We start from the raw sequence: 20,820 nt of genomic DNA, 5'->3' as shown, positions 1-20,820 counted from the left end.
AGTTTGTTAGCCATCTAAACCAAGCTTGTATTTGTTCTTGCAAAAACATAATGCCTAAATTGGCTCATTTACGAGTCAAGCTTTCATGTAGTTTGGACTTGGCCTATTCTCTGGCTGAACAAGCTTGACCTAACCTGGCGTCGAGCCGATTCACACGTGCTTGCTGGCCACGACACACGGTTTAATGGGTGCACAAATATTAATGTTTCGGATTTGCAAATCCAAGGGAGATAGCAATCTATTAGACACGGCATGTTTAGAGGGAGATCTCACCGGGTCTGAGCCCAGATTCGCTTCTTTCTCGGTCAAACGATCCCCGATCCCCCAACCCTACGCCGCTTCTTCTCCCTCTTTTCTCAGAAAGCATCTTTCGCTTCTCGCGAAGACGCCAAGAAGCCGACTTCTGTGAATCCAAAGTCGAATAACCGAGTCTTGGTAGTTTTATTGTTGACGGAGAAGTTGGAAGCAAAGGTCCGTCTTCGTCCTTTTCTCTGTCGAGAGGGCGGGCGGAGATCGGCGATCGGATGGCGCCCAAGAGCGTGCTGCTGCCGGTGTCCGATCACCCGCGGGGCGGCGGCGACGATGACGCCCTCTTCAAGGGCTCCGCCATGTCGAAGCGAGGCGCCTACGCCGCCCTCTCCTACATGACCTGCGCCGGTCTTCCTCTTATACCTCCTCTCTCAAATCAAATCCCTTCTATTGTGCTGTTTTCTTTGAATTCTTGTTATCTTTTCTCTTAGTCTCTTAAAAGTTTGATCTTTTAATTGATTCTTATTGACTTCTTAAATCCACATGGGAAATGGATTTTTTTTTTTGTATATTTTATTTTAAACTTGATTTGCAAACCTCTTAAAACGATAGGTTTTTGTTTTATTTAAATTCTCAGCAGCCGGTAATTTTTGCTTCTTTGTGATGTGATGTTTGGCTTGGAAGCTACTATGGCAATTCGTGATAATTTCTCTTTTATGAGTTGGTTTAGGAAAAATACTTGCATTGCCCTGCCCATTATTTTCAATGGGATAATAGAATATCATGGAAAGTTCGGTCATTCAGGCAGCTTTGGGGCATGATTTCAGCTGAATTCTTGTCCTGATATACCTAAAACAAAATTATCCTTTTCAGTATGGTTTTGGTGTTCTTCCCTTTAAAGTCTCAACAGCTGATAGCTTTTGTTCTTTGGGATATGATCTGAAGCTTATGAACTACTATGAGAACCAAGTGGAGAATGATGTTGCTTTGTTTTGGAGTTCTCTACCCCATGTTCAAACGAATCAGAGAATACAAAAGAGCGTTTTATCCTGTCCATGAGCTAAGGGATTGCATTTGTGTCAATGCAAGTACATGCGAAATGCTGAAGATTTACCATGGTTAACCCTTTCTTTTAGACTATCATGTATAGCTTTATTTAACTAATAACCTTCACAGTTAAATAGCTGATTTAGAGCCTAAAGTAATATGAATCTGCTGCACAATGACATGAAAACCATAGAGATGTCTGTCCAAGTGAGGGTACTGTTTATGTTGTCTACTTTTGCTAATTGGAGTTAATTGAAATCTACAATTGTTATTTACCCTTATTCGAACTATTTGGAGTGCCAGTGCCATGATTATAGAATCCAGCAGTCATGGCAACTGCAGAATTATATATGCTAAGAAATACTTGGGGTTTTGATTTAGGATTTACATACTGTTGGATACGTGAAGGGAAGTTTCTTTAGCCAATTGAGTTGGTTGTTGATATGGTATGTGGTGCAGAGATGTAGAATTTCCACAGGAAACATAACTGAAAGGTCCTACTGAATACTGAGTCTTCAAACAAAAACAGTTGCAATGGAAGTTTGGTTGGCTTGAGAATGTGAAATTACAACTGAGACTGAAGAAACTAGGTGGCAATTTCTTTCTCTTGTGTTTTACGGTTGACTTATGTTGTTATGACTTTATATGATAGACTGGATAATTTCTGCATGACTACTGTTTATGCAATGTATACACCCAAATATAAGTGTCACATCTTTTTTTGTTTTTTATTTATCGAGTATTTGGCAGATCGGAGCAATTTAGATAGTTAGAGTGGCCTCTTTCATCCTTGGTAGTGAAAAATAGCAAATGATATTCTAGTAAATGCCAAGTCATAATGGACAGATCAAACTCATGATGACAAATTCTTACATATCCTGTGGTCCCCCCAGGAATAAGAAGGGAAACGCAAAATGTAAAGCAAACTCTGCTGGTAACTGGAAGAGAAAGACATGGCTTTTGGTAGAAATAGCAATTGTAAGCGAGTGCAAAAGTTACTGGAAGTTTGAAGTGATACTTTAGTTATCTTTTTCGTCATTTGTATGATTGGTATGGAAGGTGATCTACTAATTTTGTCAGGTAGACGTACTGATGATTTAGTACCTTTCGAACCAATAAAAAACATCCATATCTTTCACTGAAAGATGATTACGAAGAAAATTAGGAAGAGTAGAGATGATGAGAAGCAAGAAAATGAATTTGCATGTTCTTTTCCTTAAGCCCTCCAATATGGTACGCCGTACTAGCCCGAACCGGATGGTACAGGGCGTACCATACTATATCGGTTTGGTACCGGTATCTGGTACATGTGGCGTACCAACACTCGGTATGCCAAAAAACTCTGTATCGTACTAACACTGCGCTAGTGTGGCACCGATATAGGGGTCCGGTATCGAGACGGCGAACCTTTCCCCTAATATTAGTCCCATGCACTTATTTCTCTTCTTTTTTAAATTGGCTATAGAATTGTGAAATATTTAGATTACTTTTATCTGTTTCTTACAGCAGATAATTTAGATAGATCATGAAAATTTGACTGCCACCCTGCTTTCTAGCGATATGGAAAGGTCACAAAGTGGCTAAGAGCCTTGGTTTTATTTGTTAGGTATTCATAAAACCTAATGATTAAAATATTATTTGCTGGTGTTGTGCTGGTTTGTAACTGGTATGTACACATTGTGCTGTGCCATGGTAGTTTTTAGCGCGCATTGGCACCATAACATGTCTAGTGATAGCATGGAGCCGCTCCATGCCAATTCTGTATGCTGATAAGGCACTGGCAGGTACTTTCTCACTGTGCCGACCAGCACTTTCTTCTATGCTGGTACCAATTGATCAACCACCCCATTCCAGGCCTTTTCATCTTTAGTTGTTAATAAGAGTGACAATCAACAGGATGCACGGACATAATTGGTTCGTCAACCAAATCGGTTGGTTCACAGCACATTAATTAGTGTAAATGGAATAAGGATTTTAGCAAGGACATAGACATCATAGTCTTCTTTCAAATGTTTCAAGATGGAAAATGATGACATATACTATATCTTTACCTTATAGGAGTAATCTTCACTTTTGAAAATAAGTGGCCTTCAAATAAGTGACCTCTTGAAGGTCGAAAACACAATGATGATGAGAAAAGGAGTAAAAAAAATATGCAAAAACAAAGAGGAGATGGAGAAAAAGAAGGAACAGGGGAGCCAAAAGATACGAAAATGCAGAGAATGTTATGCTGAATGATCAGTCAGCGTGCCTCATTTTTTGATCTAAACTCATTGATAAAAGGGTGGTCAAATGACTAAAATAACTCTAACCCATATACTGCATAGTCATGAAAATTATACCATTCTCAAATCATGGACACAAAATGGTAACTAGACACTATGATGTGACGGAACATACGTGAACAAATTTGTGTGTTTCAAGAACTATCTTCTTATGTAAAATGTGCTAATATAGTAATTTAGATTTATTATCTTTTTGTTTTCTTTTTTCTTTTGTGTCAACTTACCATAATGAAATTTTGACTTTTGTTGGTGGATCTGCAGTATTTCTTGTGATGTTCAACAAAGCAGCCCTGTCTTCATATAATTTCCCTTGTGCTAATGTCATAACTCTCTTTCAGGTATCTATATTCTTTCTGCACTGCCTGTTTTCAATGAGTGATGCATCTCTGAAATTTCTATTGAATGCTTGTATTTTGTGATTTTAAATTATGTATGTTGTCAATGACTTAAAATATATACAGCATGCTTGTTGCAACATCAATACTTCTTGATACAGTCATGCGGTACAACTAGTGCTAGTAAAATAAGCTTGCTCTCCAATGCACTTAAATACGTTAGTTGTCATTTTCTCTTTATGAGTACTAACTTGCTAATGAAAAGCAAAGCCCTAGAAATGGGAAGATGCTCTACTTCCGTGGTCTCCCCTTGTTTCCTTTCTGCATAAATTCAAGACCCCTTCACAATTAAGTTCATTTTTGGCTTGCGCTGCTGATGCACAAACCATCAAAACTAGTTTCACATGTTTGATCCTTAATTGTCCCTACCTCTCCCTCCCTCTCACTTCTGTCTCTCTTGTGTGTGATTGGGTACTCATGTATGATTCTAGCTTTCATAGTTTACAAACATTCAACTCAATGTTCGCATCTCAGCTACATGTATCTTCTTTGGCCCTTTTATTGCTTATCTTTTTAGTCCTTATAATTAGGTTTTATAATTAGGTTTTCTGATAACTATTCAATAAATAGTCCTAAAAATGTTGTTGCTATACATCTATCACATGACAATTTAAAGATAAATTTACTTTTCTTTTGTTTGCTTTCTTCTATTTGAGTTATTTTCCTCTACAAACTTATATAAGATAGAATAAAGGTTGTAGAAAATATTTGTTTTGTAAATTCTGATCCCTCGATTCTTACTAGATTTGCAACTCCACCTTCCTTTGCTATGGAGTACCAGCTTATACGTATTTCATATACTTGTAACCAATCTTTGAACCTTAACCTTCATTACTTTGTTATTCTTTGTACACCTCCAATTACGTATTCTCCCATATTCCAATCTTATCAACCAACAATTCATCATGTGCGACATCTAAGAAGTGGCTTTCTCTTGAAAATAAGTGTCACATCTATAATGAAATATGGAAGGCAGTTGCATTAAGCTGACATTTGGTGAAGGCCCATGTCCTTTTGAGGACTCCCTGTTCTCTTCTTGAGTATCTCTGCACTTGTCATTACCCTCTAAATGCAGTCAATGGCCTGAATCATGCAATACATGAAATTGCATAAAGCTCCGTATCCATGATCATCTCTCTGGAATGTCCAAGGAACATATCAAAAATTATTACCTTTTAAGGTCCAATTTTAATCATCACAGAAGGGCTTTCTTGTGGCTAGAGTTTAAGATATTAATTTATGGGAAATTTAAGTGGTTTAGAGAGTTTTAGGAGTTTTCTGGGGCTTTGGACTTTGATGGTTATTACTGTGACAACAATGCTCAACTTCTAGATGATGGATTTGGCAATAAACAGGTCGATCTCACACAACAAGTCTTTGAAGCAGTCAATTTTTTGAGAGTTACTAACACATGTACTACAGCTTATGATGTGGTCTCTCTACCATTTATGCTGCTCTACTCTATATGCGTAGATAAGACCCTTTCAACTTAAAAAAGACTTGATATTGACTGGAAATTATTAACTTGCTTGCTGGCGGAAGGGGAAATTATGGCTGCAACCCTTAACACTCCAAAAAGCTGGCTGGGCCTAAATGTCCTTTGTTTCAGTAGCACATTTTAGTAGGATATGGCCCTTGATGAGAACACATGATGATTCATCTGATAACACCGATTTGATGTGAATGTGTTAAGGTTATTTCTATGATTTAGAATGTTCAAGAGAGAGATACAAACAACTGTCTTTGATCATCATTTTTTTACAAAAAGGTTGTGCATACTTGAAGTTAATAAATCAATTAAATACTTTATGCTCTCTTACTATCACATAAATCTATTTCTTCTTCCTCTTCATGTTTCTTCTTCCTCTTCCTGTTTCTCATTTTTTCTGTTGTATTTTTGCAGATTATAACATCAACATGCATTCTTTATGCAATGAAACGCTGGAAAATCATTTCATTTACAGTTGGGGAACCATGGAGTGCATCTGATACAGCAAGCCTTGTACCAGTTGAGACTTGGTTGCGTACTCTTCCGCTTTCATTAGCATATTTGTTTTACATGGTATGTTGTATGTACTGCAAATCAAAAATTAGTGCATGTCGATTTCCTCTAATGTTTTGATTCACTAGTCCTTGAGTTGTATATAATGTCTGGCATGCCTGTTTTGGGAAAAGCTGGCTTCCATGGAGTCTGTGCGTGGGGTGAATGTTCCAATGTACACTACCCTTAGACGTACAACTGTGGTATTTACAATGATTGTGGAGTATCTATTGACTGGGCAAAATTACTCTTCTCCTGTTGTTGGCAGGTAAGTGACTGTTTATTTATATATATATATATGTCGTGTAGTCATGTACTTTGAAATTATAATAAGGAATTTTATTAAAGCTTTTGTTGCTCTAAAATTGTTATGGGCTAGTCACTGAGTCAATGTGTTGCCGCATGAGGCTACTCAACATGAGATTTTGTGTAACTTACTATGTGTTCCTTCACAGATGGTTTGTATACTTGAACTCTTCAAGGCTAAGAGCCTATTGCACACCGCATTTTACATGAGTTCTGAGATAACAATATTCAATGCTTGATTATGCGGAACACCTGGACTTATTTTTCAGTAGATCTCCAGTCTTTTGATTATCTATTCTTTCAGTTAGAAGACCTAATTAGGACAATCATCTTTGCAGTGGTCGCTTTTGAATGCTGTGTATCATGACAAAACAGTTTTATTTTTCAACATATGTTTTTTACTTTCTGATTTATTTCTTGATGGCATAACCAAGGGTTTTATCAGTGTGTCATTGATTGTTTTCGGAGCATTTGTTGCTGGGGCTCGCGACTTATCCTTCGATGCCTATGGCTATTCCATTGTCTTTATAGCCAATATCACAACGGCAATTTATCTTGCAACTATAGCCCGTGTTGGTAGTATCTATATCCTTACATTCTTTCTCTATTTCCCAATAATGTCTCTTTTTGTTCACACTGTTGTTTGTATCTTCCATTTTCCAGGAAAGTCCAGTGGTCTCAATAGCTTTGGTCTCATGTGGTGCAATGGTGATCATAGCCTTGCCCCCAGTTTTGAATCTTGGTTTGTCTATGCAATCAGTAAACTTCCAAATCAACTGTAAATTAACTTACCCCTTACTGTTACCGAATTTCAGGATTAGTCTGTGGACCAATTTTGTTTTTCTGGGCATATATTCGGGGTGATTTGGAGCTGACAATGAATTTTCCTCATCGTTATTCTCCTGGATTTCAGGTAGGTTCAAGTTTCTTTTTTAAAACTATGTGTTCACGCTTGTCTGAAACTATGTATGTAAATGTGTATGTTTGTGTGTACATATATAGGTTTGGAAAATTCTTCTCGTTAGTTTATTAAAAAGAAGTATGGATTGATCCATCACCGCTTCCCATGGTCGCTACACTGCCTCCATTTTGCTACCCTGAGCACCACCATGATCATATCCTCCATTCTGCTACCCTGAGCACCACCATGAGCATATCCTCCATTGCTGTTGCATTAGTCCTCGATCCAGAAGGTATACTCATCTTCTTCAAGGACCATCCCCACATGAGTGTTATTGATAGTCCCTTCTGTATCAACAGTAGCTTTCATATCCTCTTGCCCTGTCACTTGAACCAGTAGAATGTAAATAAGAGCTTTGCGATCTTGAAAACCGCAGTGCTGAGTACTATTTGAAGTTTCTCATGTTGAAATTTAATACACATGCTCAAGTTTGTATAGCCATTTAAGATGCCAAGCCAATAGGGATAGTTGGAGCCCATAGGTCTGCTTCATGCATGCATCTTTGCAATGCTTGATACATTGGTGGTAACATCGGACTTAAGGATTTGTCGAATTATATTGTAAGAGCCTTTCGCTGGTATTTGGAAGGTTTATTAGTTTTGATGGAAGCGCCAGTTTCTGCCCAATACTTCAAATTGTAAACCTATGTTCCACACTTCCCACCATCCACTATTTTTTATAATTTTCTTGTACAGGTAAGAGAATAGCTTCTTGAACTCAAGGGAAGTCATTTTATGGTTTCCCTTTCTTTCTGTCTATTTGTTCTCTCATTTGTCTTCACTTGGATCTTCTGATGTCATTTGCTAGTTCTAAACGAGATGATTAGCATGACCGGATACTCTGTTAGCTATGAAAGGCATTTACTGTCAGTAATTTCAGTTCAAATTGGAAGATGGTTAGTCTGTAACCCTAGCCACATCCACATGTGGAGAATACGAATAATGCAGTTGTCTTTCGAAGACTGATTATAGACTCCTTCAACTTTCCAATTCAATTAGCATATCTGGTCTTGCTTTAAATTATTTCTTTGTATATATTTCTAACATATTATTACATGAGTTTCCAACTAGGTTTCACTGAAGTGTCCTTTGTTTATCTCAAAGGAAGCTTTAAGCACTCATAGGGTGCTTGTTTGTTGATAAAAGTCTTGGTGAATCATTTGTATGCATCTGGTTGATGAAGTGGATCCTGATCTTTACAAAAGCTAGTCATTTGCTAGTGATATCAGTGCATCTCTAGCCATTCTACTGTAACATGTAGAAAAACATGTTTTGCAAAAATATTTAAATAGCGAACCTACTAATTGTAGTTCATTTGTCTATTCAATTTTTGCAGGCTGTGATGCTCCTTTCTTGTATAATGGCATTTTTCTTAAACTACAGCATCTTTTTGAACACAACCCTGAATTCTGCAGTCACACAGACGATGTGTGGTAATCTAAAGGTTCGAGTTTCGTACTAAATAGCCATTTATGTTTTGGCTTTCATGCATTCGTGAGAGCTTTGCCAATACATATCCTGATCTTCCCATTACAATAGGATCTCTTTACTGTTGGATTTGGCTGGTTAGTGTTTGGTGGACTTCCTTTTGACCTGGTGAGTTTGAATTCCTGATTCATTTTGTTGAATGTGATTCCGATCTTTTTCCCTGACGATGATTTGACAAATTCATTTCATCTTCTCTGCAGCTCAACATTATTGGCCAGTGTCTTGGTTTTGTCGGCTCTGGCTTGTATGCGTACTGCAAACTGAAGGGCAAGTAGTATTGATCAGCTAATGGCTATTTATTGTGACGGTTATCCCTATATGGAGTTTAAGGTTGCCTTAAAGAATACAAGCGGCTACCCACGGCTGTGGGGATTATTGGGGTGATCTAACAAGATTTTCTTCATGAAGTAATTATTGAAGCCAAATTCTTGGCGGTGCCATGAAGGGGGATAATTTTTTGTATATGTTGTTTATTTCTTTTGATCAGATCAATATATCTATGTACTGAAAAAAAGAACATGATCAAATGGGTAGAAGATATGTACTTGTTTGACCAACAGATAAGAGCAAGATATACCATTTTGATATCGAGCTTCGTACCGGTGCCACACTATTACTGTATAGGTACAATACGGTATGGGGTCAGTTTAGCGTACCGAGTGTCAGCACATCTTATACCGTATACCGGTACCGAATCGGTATAGTTCGTTCCGTACCATCCGGTACAGTATGGTATGTTCCGTACTGTCTTGTTTGATGAGTTGACTCGTGGCTTTGGTGTTCTAGGTGATTGGCAGAATTTCAGTTCACTGATTTTACGTCATCAATTTTTCTCCATGATGTATTTTAGATATGTGTTTCAGTGGTTCATCATGGTAATTAAGCAACATGATGCAATTAAGCTTTTTTTTTATATACTGGATTTGCTGTTATGCTGTTGCTCTGCTCACATCTGTTATGCTACAATGGTCGGCAGTTTGTGTTTTAATCTTAGTTGACTGGTTTCTTGTGTAGTCATTCCACCTCTTGTTGAGCTTCCTCGAGTCCTGGCACCATCTGGTTACAAGCACTGGCATTCGACATCATGACTCAGGCCTGGTATTATCCTCTGTCTGACCACCCTCTCCATAACCTCAAACCTCATCAGTGCTTGGTCACCATGGACAGACTCTTCACTTTGCCAAGCTTCGAGAATAAAAGCCATGCCTTCTCGCATCCTCAGCACCCACATGCTTCGCATTCTACTGCAGGACTTGATCGAAGGCTCCTACTGTTTGAGTTAGTATCACGCCTAACTCTCTTCCCTCAAAAGAGAGAGATCCAAGCCGTGAGGTTCGCCTTTGTCCTTCCTTCTGAGGATGCTATCTGATCAGGTTTGGGTTGCACTTTGTACTTCAATTTCAGTGCATGTGTGAATCTAATACTGGTACTCCTTTTTCCTCTGCAATGTGCGAGGTTGGACAACTTTCTTTAGATCTCCTAATGCTCGACAGGGAAAAACAATGTCGTGCATTAAAATTCACAAGGTGTGCAACAAGGAAGCAAATCAAACAATCCGGTATGACAACTCCAGCTTGGTGCAATGCATAAACATTAGTGTTGTAATTTATATAGCGCATACCAAGCTAGAATACTCTCCAATGGCAAAAAAAAACAGATGAAGCTCAGGAACTGAGCTATGCTCTCCCTCCAATGGACGGAGGGAGAGATGTGGAATAACGTGGCGTCGTCATCGCTGTTGGCCCCGCCGGATTTTAGAGATACGCTCATTTTGACTTGCAGAACAACAAACAATGGGGCGGTGAGAGGTGCATTAATTACCGGATATCGGATGTATCTAGCAGTGGAAATGGCAGTGTATTTTTCCTCGTGCATGTAGCTAAGGTATTATGTCAGTAAAATTAATTGCTAATCATGGTGCCCAACTAGTTAACTTGTTATCAAAATTGTTCGTACCGATATCGAATTCCGTATCAATGCCACACTATCATAGTATCGATACGGTATGATATACGGTATATCTGGCGTACCGAATATCGGTATGCCGTCGGTATTGATATTGAATATGACATATCTGATATCGTTTGATTCGGTATGGTACAGTATATCATATTTATTATTGTTTTAAATAAAAAAAAATTGCTAATGTATTCTTCCTCTCCCACCAACTGTTACTCCGACTGCCTAAAGGTGGTGTATTCTTCCGTCCTCCTGCGGACAACGTACCTTGCCGTATACCATATGGAGCTCAAGAGTCCATTGTTTATTATTTCATATAACATGCATACATAGTGGATTATATATTCACATTAGATTGATAAGATGGGCTGTCATAAAAAGGAATGATCACAAGGATCTTAATATCTCCTGATTCTGAGCCAAAATACAATAGCTTCTTCGATCAGTCTTCAGGGATATCTGGAATCCATAAATATTTATAGACGTGTGCCAACATCCTTTGTAGTGTATTATAACTTGCCATTATACATATTTTCCAATCCCATCAGCATATTTCAATACGAAGGTTACAGCAGCAAGCCACAAAAGATGCAAGCCCCATGCTTTCAAAACATGCCTATTGAATATTTTTGGAACCAAGGGGCAACCATCAAACATTCCAACCTTTTAATCAAAAGCAAAAACACTATTTTAACCAAAAAACAAGCACTCCCCATCCAACTTGAATTAAGATGATATGCAATTAATAATCATCCACGCATCAGTCCCTGCACTCAACTGCTAAAAAAACTAGCTAATATGTACTGCTGCATCGGCTAATGAATTAGTTTCCTGCTTTACATCAACTCTTGAAACCTGCTCCTCAGTGATACAGTCTGAGCTATCATCTGGACCTGACAATCCATGACAACTCGCAGTAGGTTCTGGCCTGAACATCTCATGATTTTCGAGATTTGACATCTTCTCCTTGGACTCCCCTTTGAGCAAGTCCACCACCTCGAGCATCGTCGGTCTTTTCTCGGGCTTCCTCTGTGCACAAATGAGAGCAACAAGCACAACCCTCTCCAATTCTGCCTCCACATACTTCCCGTTCAGTCTTGGATCTGCCGTTTCCTTGAACCTCCTCTCCCTAGCCAAAGGAAGAGCCCAGTCTGTGATTGTTTGCTTGACTGTTGGGCTAATCTTCTCTATGGGCTTCTTTCCACTAGCAAGCTCTAGGAGGAGTATCCCAAAACTATAGACATCGCAACTCTCTGAGGCCTTTCCAAACATGGCATACTCGGGAGCAAGATAGCCAAGTGTGCCTTTCACCTTTGTGGTAACGTGAGTTGCACCGTCCGGAATGAGCTTTGCGAATCCAAAATCAGCGACCCGTGCCTGAAAATCTGAATCTAGCAAAACATTGCTTGCTTTGATGTCCCTGTGGATGATATGAGGTGTGGTGTGGTGGTGAAGGCAGCTGTCACAAGAAAACAGTCGGTAGTACATTCCGTTAAGTCATGCAATAGAAATACTTCAAGCAGTGCATAGAGTTTGTAAACTTACGCAATCCCCTCAGCTGACCCTATAGCAATAGACATTCGCCTACCCCAGTCAAGATGACATTCTGCTGAGTGCTGACCATGAAGATGCGAAAGCAGACTCAAGTTAGGCATGTAGTCATATACTATTAGGCGCTCCTGCCCTTCAGCACAGTATCCACGTAAATTCAGAAGGTTCTTATTCCTTACTCTACCCAAAACCTCAACCTCAACAGCAAATTCCATTTCAGCTTTGTTGCTCCAAACTTTCAACCTTTTAACAGCTATCTGCACTCAGTAGATCAATGGCACTAAATTTTGTTGATGACACAAAACAAAGCACTGTTGCAAAAGAACTAAGAAAATAGATAAAATTACAGAAACAAAAAAATTTGAATCTAAGATAACCACAAATTTGCAGTTAAACAAACAGTATGTGTTTTCCCCGGAAAATAAAAAAAACAACTTGAACGATGAATCCATTGTTCATATAGTTACCCCAAGGATCAATAATTTTGAAAATGTGGTTATGTTAACATCTTTAAAATAGATGAGGACCTACTGCTGACAAATTTACTGATAGAACTTAGGAGACATTCTGCTTAAGATAAAATGCTTATAAAATTTAGAGAATAATAGTTTTGATGGCTATGTTGAACAAAATAATGATATAGTCTGCTTTCCATATGTATCTTTAGGAGGAGCTGCAATTCATGGCATGCCGAATTGCAGAATCCTATACGATCATCTTTAAGCTTTAAGAGTACCTACACAGTATGTTTTATGGAAGCTTGCTTGTGAAGGCATCAGGATCTAAAGAAGTCCAAGTATGGTTAAGATTTCATATGACTTGACATTGTAGATCACATTCCATGGAATGGTGCCAAAAATGGTGAGTGAATGATCCCATGAGCTTAATATCTGAACTTTAAGAACATCTTAGCAGAGGATAGGGATGCAACTGGGCTGGACCTGTGCCAAGGAAATCCAAAATCTTCAACAGGGAAGCTTAATGACCCAACCCTAGTAGAGGATGTCATCAAGAAGAATATGGATAGGCCACAAGCTGAATTAGAACAAGAAGCAAAGGTTTAGTGTGCATCCGAGCAGGAAGTGACGGAACACCAAAAACAGTAGAAAAATGGCATACAAAAGACCTAAGCAGCAGAAAGTAGTGCAATATAGCACAAGAATGTGCAGAGATTGAAATGAACTATTTTCAACAAACAGGATAGAAAGGCATCAGCCAAAGGCAAACTGAATAAAGCAAACCACTTGAAACACCAAAAGCTGGTACTACAATCCACTAATAGAGTAAGGGACTAGAAAAAGAGAACAGGGGGGAAAAAGATAGAGAAATGATATTTTGAACCGGTTGTATCACCCACAATGTTTATCAAAAGAAAAGAATGAGAAATAGATGTTATAGGATCTGTTTTAACAGGCAAATGGGTTGCTAACCCTAAAATACAGGGTTGCGATAAAGAATCTCACAGCCAACTGTCCAAACTCCATTTGGGGCCAGAGAAGTTGAGGGATTCACAAGGAACTTCTCAAATTGGACTAAGGAGGATTTATATTCAGATGAGGGAGAAAAGTAAAATAGACCAGTGGCATTATTCAAGGATAGTAACTCTAGACTTTTAATTGTCCGATACTAGATTCCTTTCAACAATCAGAAATTGGATCCTTGAACTTAACAAGTCAAGCTGGATCCTGAAGTTTTAAATGAAGTTCCACATTGTCAGTGACGGTTGTCCAGGTAATGATTATCAAAAATATTTGGGTGCAGAAGTTATTGGATGGCTCTCTCAAGAAGGCCCTGGCAGGAAGTTCACACCCAACAGCTGGAACGACCTAGCAGGCTCTAACGATCTTAAGTGATAATTGCGAAGGGCAATGATGATTCAACTAGCATGTTATTTGTAAAGGAAGGGTTAGAAGAAAGCATGAAAATTCCATTGTGACACTAGGCAGCAAGCACGCCACTACATGGAGAAGAAAAGGAAAATATAACATTACAACAGATAGTGCAAGTAATGATTCTACTAAACACCAAAAAAGCAGACCTAAAAAGAGAAAAATTATGGATAATAAACCTAAATTAGTAAAAAGAGATTTAAATCAGGAAACTTAGGGTTCATGAACTGATCATGAGTTCTAAATTGGATAATAAGTAGCAAGATAAGAAAAATGAAAAGATAAAAAAGAAAACATAAACAAACTAAGAATATGAAGAATGTAGAAAAGAAAAGTGGATTTCTCCAAAAAAAGAAAAAAGAGAAAAGAAAAGAAAAAAAGGTGGAATCCTGAGGAAGTTGTTAAATCCAAGGAATATGAAGCAAAAAGCATGCAATTCTCTTCATAGATTAAACACGAAAAATAGGCTACCCTCCATGAAAAATAAATAAATTATAACTAAGAGCAAACAAAGAATGGGGAAGGAGAAGACATTTATAATAGATGTCTGATCTATACATTTTATCATTGAATGAAAATACACTATAAATGTTACTTTCTAGCTATTCTAAGGCAATCCAATGGCATTCCCAAAGAAATTTGAGACTGAGACATATTCCTCAGAGTAATGGGCAGCAAGCTAACACTAGTGCGGGACTGACACTGTTCCTATTACAACAACCTGATCCAATGGCGAAGATTATGAATGAGTGCTTCAATCTTATGTGATTTGTCTTTAAAGATTTCATAATGATCCAACAGCTCTAATTCCAGGATTTGATACAATGAAACTTCATGGGCAAGTGGCGAAGTGAATGCATGGATTTTGTAAGGAGAAAGTCAAAAACATATATTTACAAGATTTTACACTCAAATAGCAAAATATCATAATATAGGTGCATGTATTTAGAAAAAAATAATTTATTTGATATAGAAAGTTCACATGACGAGCATGCATGTAAAAAAGATGTTGTAACTCTATTCAACTGGTGGTGGCTAGATTCTAGGACCATGATAATGTTCTAAAAAGTCTCCTGGAAAGAAAGAAGCATGAAGTCAACAATATGGTCCTGAATTTTAAATGATAAAGACAGGTTAGATTCGAAAAAATCTGTAATTTCCCTTCAAACATCATGGTAAAACATTGACTAAACTATGACAAACATAAACACAAAGGAATTTAGTCCCAATAGATGCAAAATGTAAATCGAGATATGTTTTATATCATGTTCTCCGTATGAATTGGAATTCATCCATAGATGTACCAATACAAGCTAGGACATGTTGGATATTTCAACTGTTGATATTCCAAGCAATACATGCTTGAAATTACTAAGAAAGACTTGGTCATAGACCTGAAATGAAAGGCAGAAACTTAGCCGCCTGAGCATGACAGCTCATCTAGAGCTCCTTAAAAATGTACATTTTATTTGAGGCTCATACAATGAATTTAAAAGAGATTATTTGTTGTGGCACTTAACAGTTATGGTTCAAATATATATCAACCATTAAGAAGCATATCAGGCCATCACCACTGTAACATGTTTAACTGTCGCACTAATCAACTTTTGGATGGCCTTTCCATCATTGTTATCCTTTTCTCAAATATTCAGTTGGAAGAGGAAATGACGGGCACAACGCAGATCTCCAATCGAAAAAGAATATCAACGAACAAAATCCATCCAAAGGCAGTAATGTATTAGCAACAATACATTTTATTTAAACAACTTATATGTTTTCCGGAAGAAACCATTTGTCGGCTCCTGCAAGTAAATTAATCCTTTCATGTAGCTACAGAAACTCATCGGGCAAGTTCATGACATGTCCTTTGGATTTTTAAATTATGAAACATAATCATACATCCACCTTCTTGTGGTGTAACAAGCTGCCTCTGAAATAAGCTTTTAAGTTCGGCCACTCGAAATCAAACTTTGGTAGGACAGATTCCGTTGTGTTCAGAAATCCATTTTTGGGATAGAGTAGAAATTGTGAAAACATTCGACAATTTGTACAAGAAATCAATACGCAAGATCCAAAATCTAAGTCCAAACAAACTGAGTGGATAAGAATCAACAAAGAGAGAGAGAGGAACAAGAGCAACGATGCAAAACCTGCGAACCATCCCAGAGCTGGCCCCAGTAAACGCTGCCGAACCCCCCTTCCCCGAGCTTGTTATCATAATTGAAGTTGTTCGTCGCCGAATGCAGCTCTTTGAGAGAGAAAACCCTCCACGTCGTCGAACTCTTCTTCCTCTGCTTCCTCCTACACACCAAAGCCACCATCTTTTAGCTCATAATCCAATCAACCCCCCCGAAAGATTCCATCTTTTCACTCATACTCCAATCAAGACCCTCAAGATTCCATCTTTTTTCCTTGCGTCCAATCAAAATCTCCCAAAATTCTCCTCCCACCTCTTCCATCTCTCCCTTTCTTTATCACAGCGAAAAATAAATAAATAAAACACACGCGCACGCACACAAACACACAGAGAGAGAGAGAGGGGACGAAGCACATACCAACCGGAAATCTTTCCACAGCAGAGGAAAGAGCAGAAAGCCATCTGAAAATCCTTCCGATCCCCCGATCAGTCGAGAGCCGCGTGAAGAAAACAACACCAAGATGGCACTCCTCCGGTTCTCTTTTGTCAGTAGAGAGGAGCAAGAGAAGGAGGAGAGGAAGAGAAGCTCAACGAAAGGACGACCTCTGCCGCCATTTCGGCCAAACGGAGGCGGAGGTTTGGAGAAAAGAAAGGTGAAAGAAAATGAAACAGAGGTGAAGAGAGAAGAATTAAAATAAATAGCGGCGAGAAGAAGCCCGAAGAGGAAGCCACCAGCATTAGCAGCAACAGCAACGGCGCACCAAACACCAATGAACTCGGGCCTTTTTTTCTCGTTTCTGTCACAGATTCTGGGGTCTGCTCACTCGCGGAGGAGCTCCGAGATGCCAAGGTTTTTTACTCCCACGCAGGAACGGGTCGGGTTGCGATCATGCTGGAATTAGAAGCAAACATTTTGAGAAAAAATTCTCAATCCAAACCCAATGTATTGAGAAATTTACTTCTGCAAAATAACCTCTTCATTATGTGGATAATATTATCCAATTTATATGCAATTTAAATGGCGTCTAAACAATGCGATTAACCTGGAAACACGACTTACAGGGAGTAAATAGCAATTTTAAAGTATTTAGAGCACCGACAAAAGTTCATCCAAAAGAGAAAAGTAGGGACAAGACAATAACTTAGTAAGATGCCACTCATGGACTCAATCATGACGTAGATTAGCAAAAGCGATGCCATTAACCTGTAAACATGACTTACAGGGAGCAAATAGCAATTTTAAAATATTTAGAGCACCGACAAAACATCATCCAAAAGAGAAAAGTAGAGACAAAGACGATAACTTAATAAGATGCCACTCATGGACTCAATTGCCTAGTAAGACAAAGCTTGCAGATCATGAAATAATGGGCCGAAGGATTATGAGAGGGTTGTAGCATGAAGTACAGATGAGAGGGTTGTGGTATAAAGTATAAATTTCTTCCTATCACCTGGTTAGCCAATAGTTTTGGGAAGGCATTACTTTTTTTTCTTCTATCGAAAGGCAGAGCCAAAATCGGATTAGATACTACTATATCCATATCTATATTTATTTTATTTAACAAACACATATACGGATACATATATTAGTATGATGCAAAAATTTGTACCGATACAAATTGAAGACTGAAAGTACGAAAATAAATACAGATATAATTTGGATAATTAAATTTTATGACTATAGAATCAAAGATATCACTAAATTGATGATAAATCAACTTAATAGAATGGTAATATGATCATCTAGTTTTTTAAAGGTTCATGAGGACTGTATAAACTTGAATAGGATTACAACTGGATCAACTTCCTGGCCAAAATTTGAAAACCATAGAAATAATAGAAAGGGAAATTGGCTCTTTGGAAATGACTAATTTGGCCCAAGTACTCCGCTACATCGACCTGTACAGAAAACAAAACATTTATTGTTGAGATGCCCGCACCGTTAGCATCGGTAGCCGTTTAAGCATCGATACAGCAGCATGCACTGTTAGTTAGCTGTATGGACCCGTGCAACCACAACCATAGATCTTGTTTGATGGATTCATGATGGACATGTATGCTCAGATGACATGGGCAGTCGTTTTAGACTTTGACCATATGCATAGCATTAATTTGAGCTATTACTTAGCTGGATGTCCTCATAGAATGACACAATCTTACAATTTCATTTATAGCATGGGTTACTGGATGGAGCCACTTCCCACAATGCTTAAGTCCATGGCTGAATTGAGTCATTGTATTGATTTCTTGGGTACAAAAATGGATGTTCCAAAGGGTTTTACCATCTTTAATTGGATAATTGAGGTTCCATATCTTTGCAGGAGAAGAAAAGTTGAAAAGTAGATGCGCCAATTAGTAAAATTTAAGCGAACAAAGGCTTGTCCCAATTATCATACACGACAGGAGCGTATCTTTCGTGCGAAAGAATGATCAACCTTCCTTAATTCGCACGAAACCACTGTTGGATCATCAGCTGTTCACTTTGAGATCTATGCTGATAGATGAATAATAGATTTCGAAGAAGCGTCCTGAGTTTGTGCGTTGGGTGATCCAACCGGCGATTTCGTACAAAGGAAGGTTCATCATTTTTGATACAAGCTGTTCCCTTATCAGACTTAGCAATCAGGGATTTCAGCTTTAGATCTTGGATGGTGCATCTCTAATTATTTAAACCTAGATGATCCCTTCCACTCACTCAAAAGTAATTGTAAAATTCAGGAAGACATGGTGCCTCTGAATGATGGAAGAGCTGAGCTAAGAGAGCCTCATCACTTTTATTTTTCATTGTCTGTCTGTCTGTCTGATGCTGAGAGGTTTATTGGTTTCTGTGGGCAATAGTATAAACGTGAACTCGGGATCACCAGAAACGCCTACAACTCGCTTTCCAAAGGAAGGCCCAGGAGGGAATATTGGAAGTAGCGAATAATTGTCTATTTGCCTGGTTGCGAGTTGTTTATGTTTTCTTTAGCCTGAACAAGTTTTAAAATAACGTCCTTAGTTTTGGTGGTACATTTGTATATATATATTTCTTCAGGGAAGTTGGAAGCTTAATACGTTTGGGGAATAAATTTATGAGACATTCGTCATCCGTGGGGAGTTTGGCAAAGAAGCCAACAAGAGGACCTACTCCCATTAGGTGAGGCCTCCTACATTTGGACTCCTGTGTGGACTCACCTAACGCGCGGCATTGTGGGTCTCACATTAAAAGGGCTCATGAATGCCTTGGCCATCCGCTGCTATTCTTTTATTTGAAAACAAAAAAGTTAAACCACTCCCAACTCATTGTCATTAGTTGGACCATGCCTATGTAAATGACTCTTTTTCCTTTTCCTTTTTTTTTTTTTTTGTCTTTTGAGGTGAGATGGAGGAAGTGGGAGAACACTTCCCCCAAGTTTCTTAGAAAAAGAATATGAATAGAGAAAAGTTATAGAAATTGCCAAGATAAAAGTACAAAAGGATGGTTAAAGAGATGATATAAAAAGGCGAAAGAGCACAAAAGAGTGTTTTGCACAACACCACTGGGAATAGTTGAATTCTTTTCAAGGAAGATATGGAAGTTTCTTTCGTGCCAAATCTACCAAAAAAAAAAAAAAAAGTGTGATCATCAATCGATCCGAAGCTCTTATGATCGTGGCTGAATTTTGTTAATTTTCCAAGAAGTCTAAAGAGATTTAAGGTTAGATGGCTATCCTCTTATATTAAGATAAGTTTTGAAAGAGTATCATAATTTTTTCATAAAGGGGCACTTCAGGAATAATCTTTCTACGTGATTTATTTTTTAGAGCCAACCACAAAGACTTTAGCTTTTTCTGGAACCGCAGCTTTCCAAATTGTATTATAAAATGGACGTAAGATGTCTCTATTATTATCGAATTTATAATAGGATTTTATTGCAATGTGGCCACTTTTAATTAGCTTCCAGCTCGACTTATCTGCAATCCTAGAAGGTCGGACCTAAAAAAAGGATCAATCATAGCATCAAGTTGCCTTGTTTCAGTAGAGAATGAGGGCCCCATATATTTACATTCCACTTCCGTTGGCAACAATTCCATTGAGATGCTACACTTATATTTCTCCTTTTTGCTCCTCGACAAAGATCTCCAAATAAAGAAGCAAAAGGAACCAGTCCAAACCATGAGTCCTCCCAAAATCGAATATATGAAAGAAAAAAAAAACGTAATTACTCTTTTCCCCCTTCTTTCATGACTAGAAATTTTTCCTATTCTCCTCATATTTTTCTCTATTTTCTAGAATTTATAGAGGCATCTCTCAGACTAACTACAATCATACACTAGACATGTAACTTAATTTTTAAAAAAAATTTCTTCGATTTGCTGGATAGACTTTGGTTAACTTCTATCATGGATGCCTTCCTCTCTGCTTGTTCTTTATTTTTCTTGCCCCTTATGATCTATACTGAGTTAGACATATCAGGTGCCTTCTTGATATATATTTTCTTTAGGAATTAAATAGTCGAATTGAAAGTGCATATCAAGACTGTATTGACATCATC

The 20,820-nt window shown here is 38.1% G+C and overlaps 2 protein-coding genes across 3 annotated transcripts; one reads left to right on the top strand and one right to left on the bottom strand.

Annotated features, from left to right (window-relative positions):
* Positions 1–230: 230 nt before the first annotated feature.
* Positions 231–9,682, top strand: LOC103710112 (UDP-N-acetylglucosamine transporter UGNT1-like). Of its 2 annotated transcripts, XM_008795728.4 has the most exons (10): positions 234–657; positions 3,843–3,919; positions 5,880–6,038; positions 6,152–6,285; positions 6,769–6,899; positions 6,987–7,031; positions 7,139–7,236; positions 8,620–8,727; positions 8,823–8,879; positions 8,972–9,682. In XM_008795728.4, the coding sequence occupies exons 1-10, from the start codon at positions 525–527 to the stop codon at positions 9,044–9,046; spliced, it is 1,017 nt and encodes a 338-aa protein (XP_008793950.1). In that variant the 5' UTR covers positions 234–524; the 3' UTR covers positions 9,047–9,682. The 2 variants fall into 2 exon arrangements, 1 of the variants encoding a protein (XP_008793950.1); XR_003386269.2 differs by lacking the exons at positions 8,823–8,879; positions 8,972–9,682 and adding an exon at positions 7,326–7,516 and having other exon boundaries at positions 231–657.
* A 1,504-nt stretch (positions 9,683–11,186) lies between these two features.
* On the bottom strand, positions 11,187–17,211 carry LOC103710111 (PTI1-like tyrosine-protein kinase At3g15890). Its single transcript, XM_008795727.3, has 4 exons — positions 16,726–17,211; positions 16,321–16,471; positions 12,276–12,538; positions 11,187–12,189 (listed from the first exon to the last, which is right to left on the bottom strand). Exons 1-4 carry the CDS (start codon positions 16,767–16,769, stop codon positions 11,520–11,522), a joined length of 1,128 nt encoding a protein of 375 aa, XP_008793949.1. The 5' UTR covers positions 16,770–17,211; the 3' UTR covers positions 11,187–11,519.
* Between the last annotated feature and the right edge of the window lie 3,609 nt (positions 17,212–20,820).

The sequence above is a fragment of the Phoenix dactylifera genome, unplaced genomic scaffold (genome assembly GCF_009389715.1).
Source record: "Phoenix dactylifera cultivar Barhee BC4 unplaced genomic scaffold, palm_55x_up_171113_PBpolish2nd_filt_p 000046F, whole genome shotgun sequence".
In the NCBI taxonomy this organism is placed as follows: domain Eukaryota; kingdom Viridiplantae; phylum Streptophyta; class Magnoliopsida; order Arecales; family Arecaceae; genus Phoenix; species Phoenix dactylifera.
Note: the sequence above shows the minus strand (reverse complement) of the source record. Positions and strands in the feature narration are given on the sequence as shown.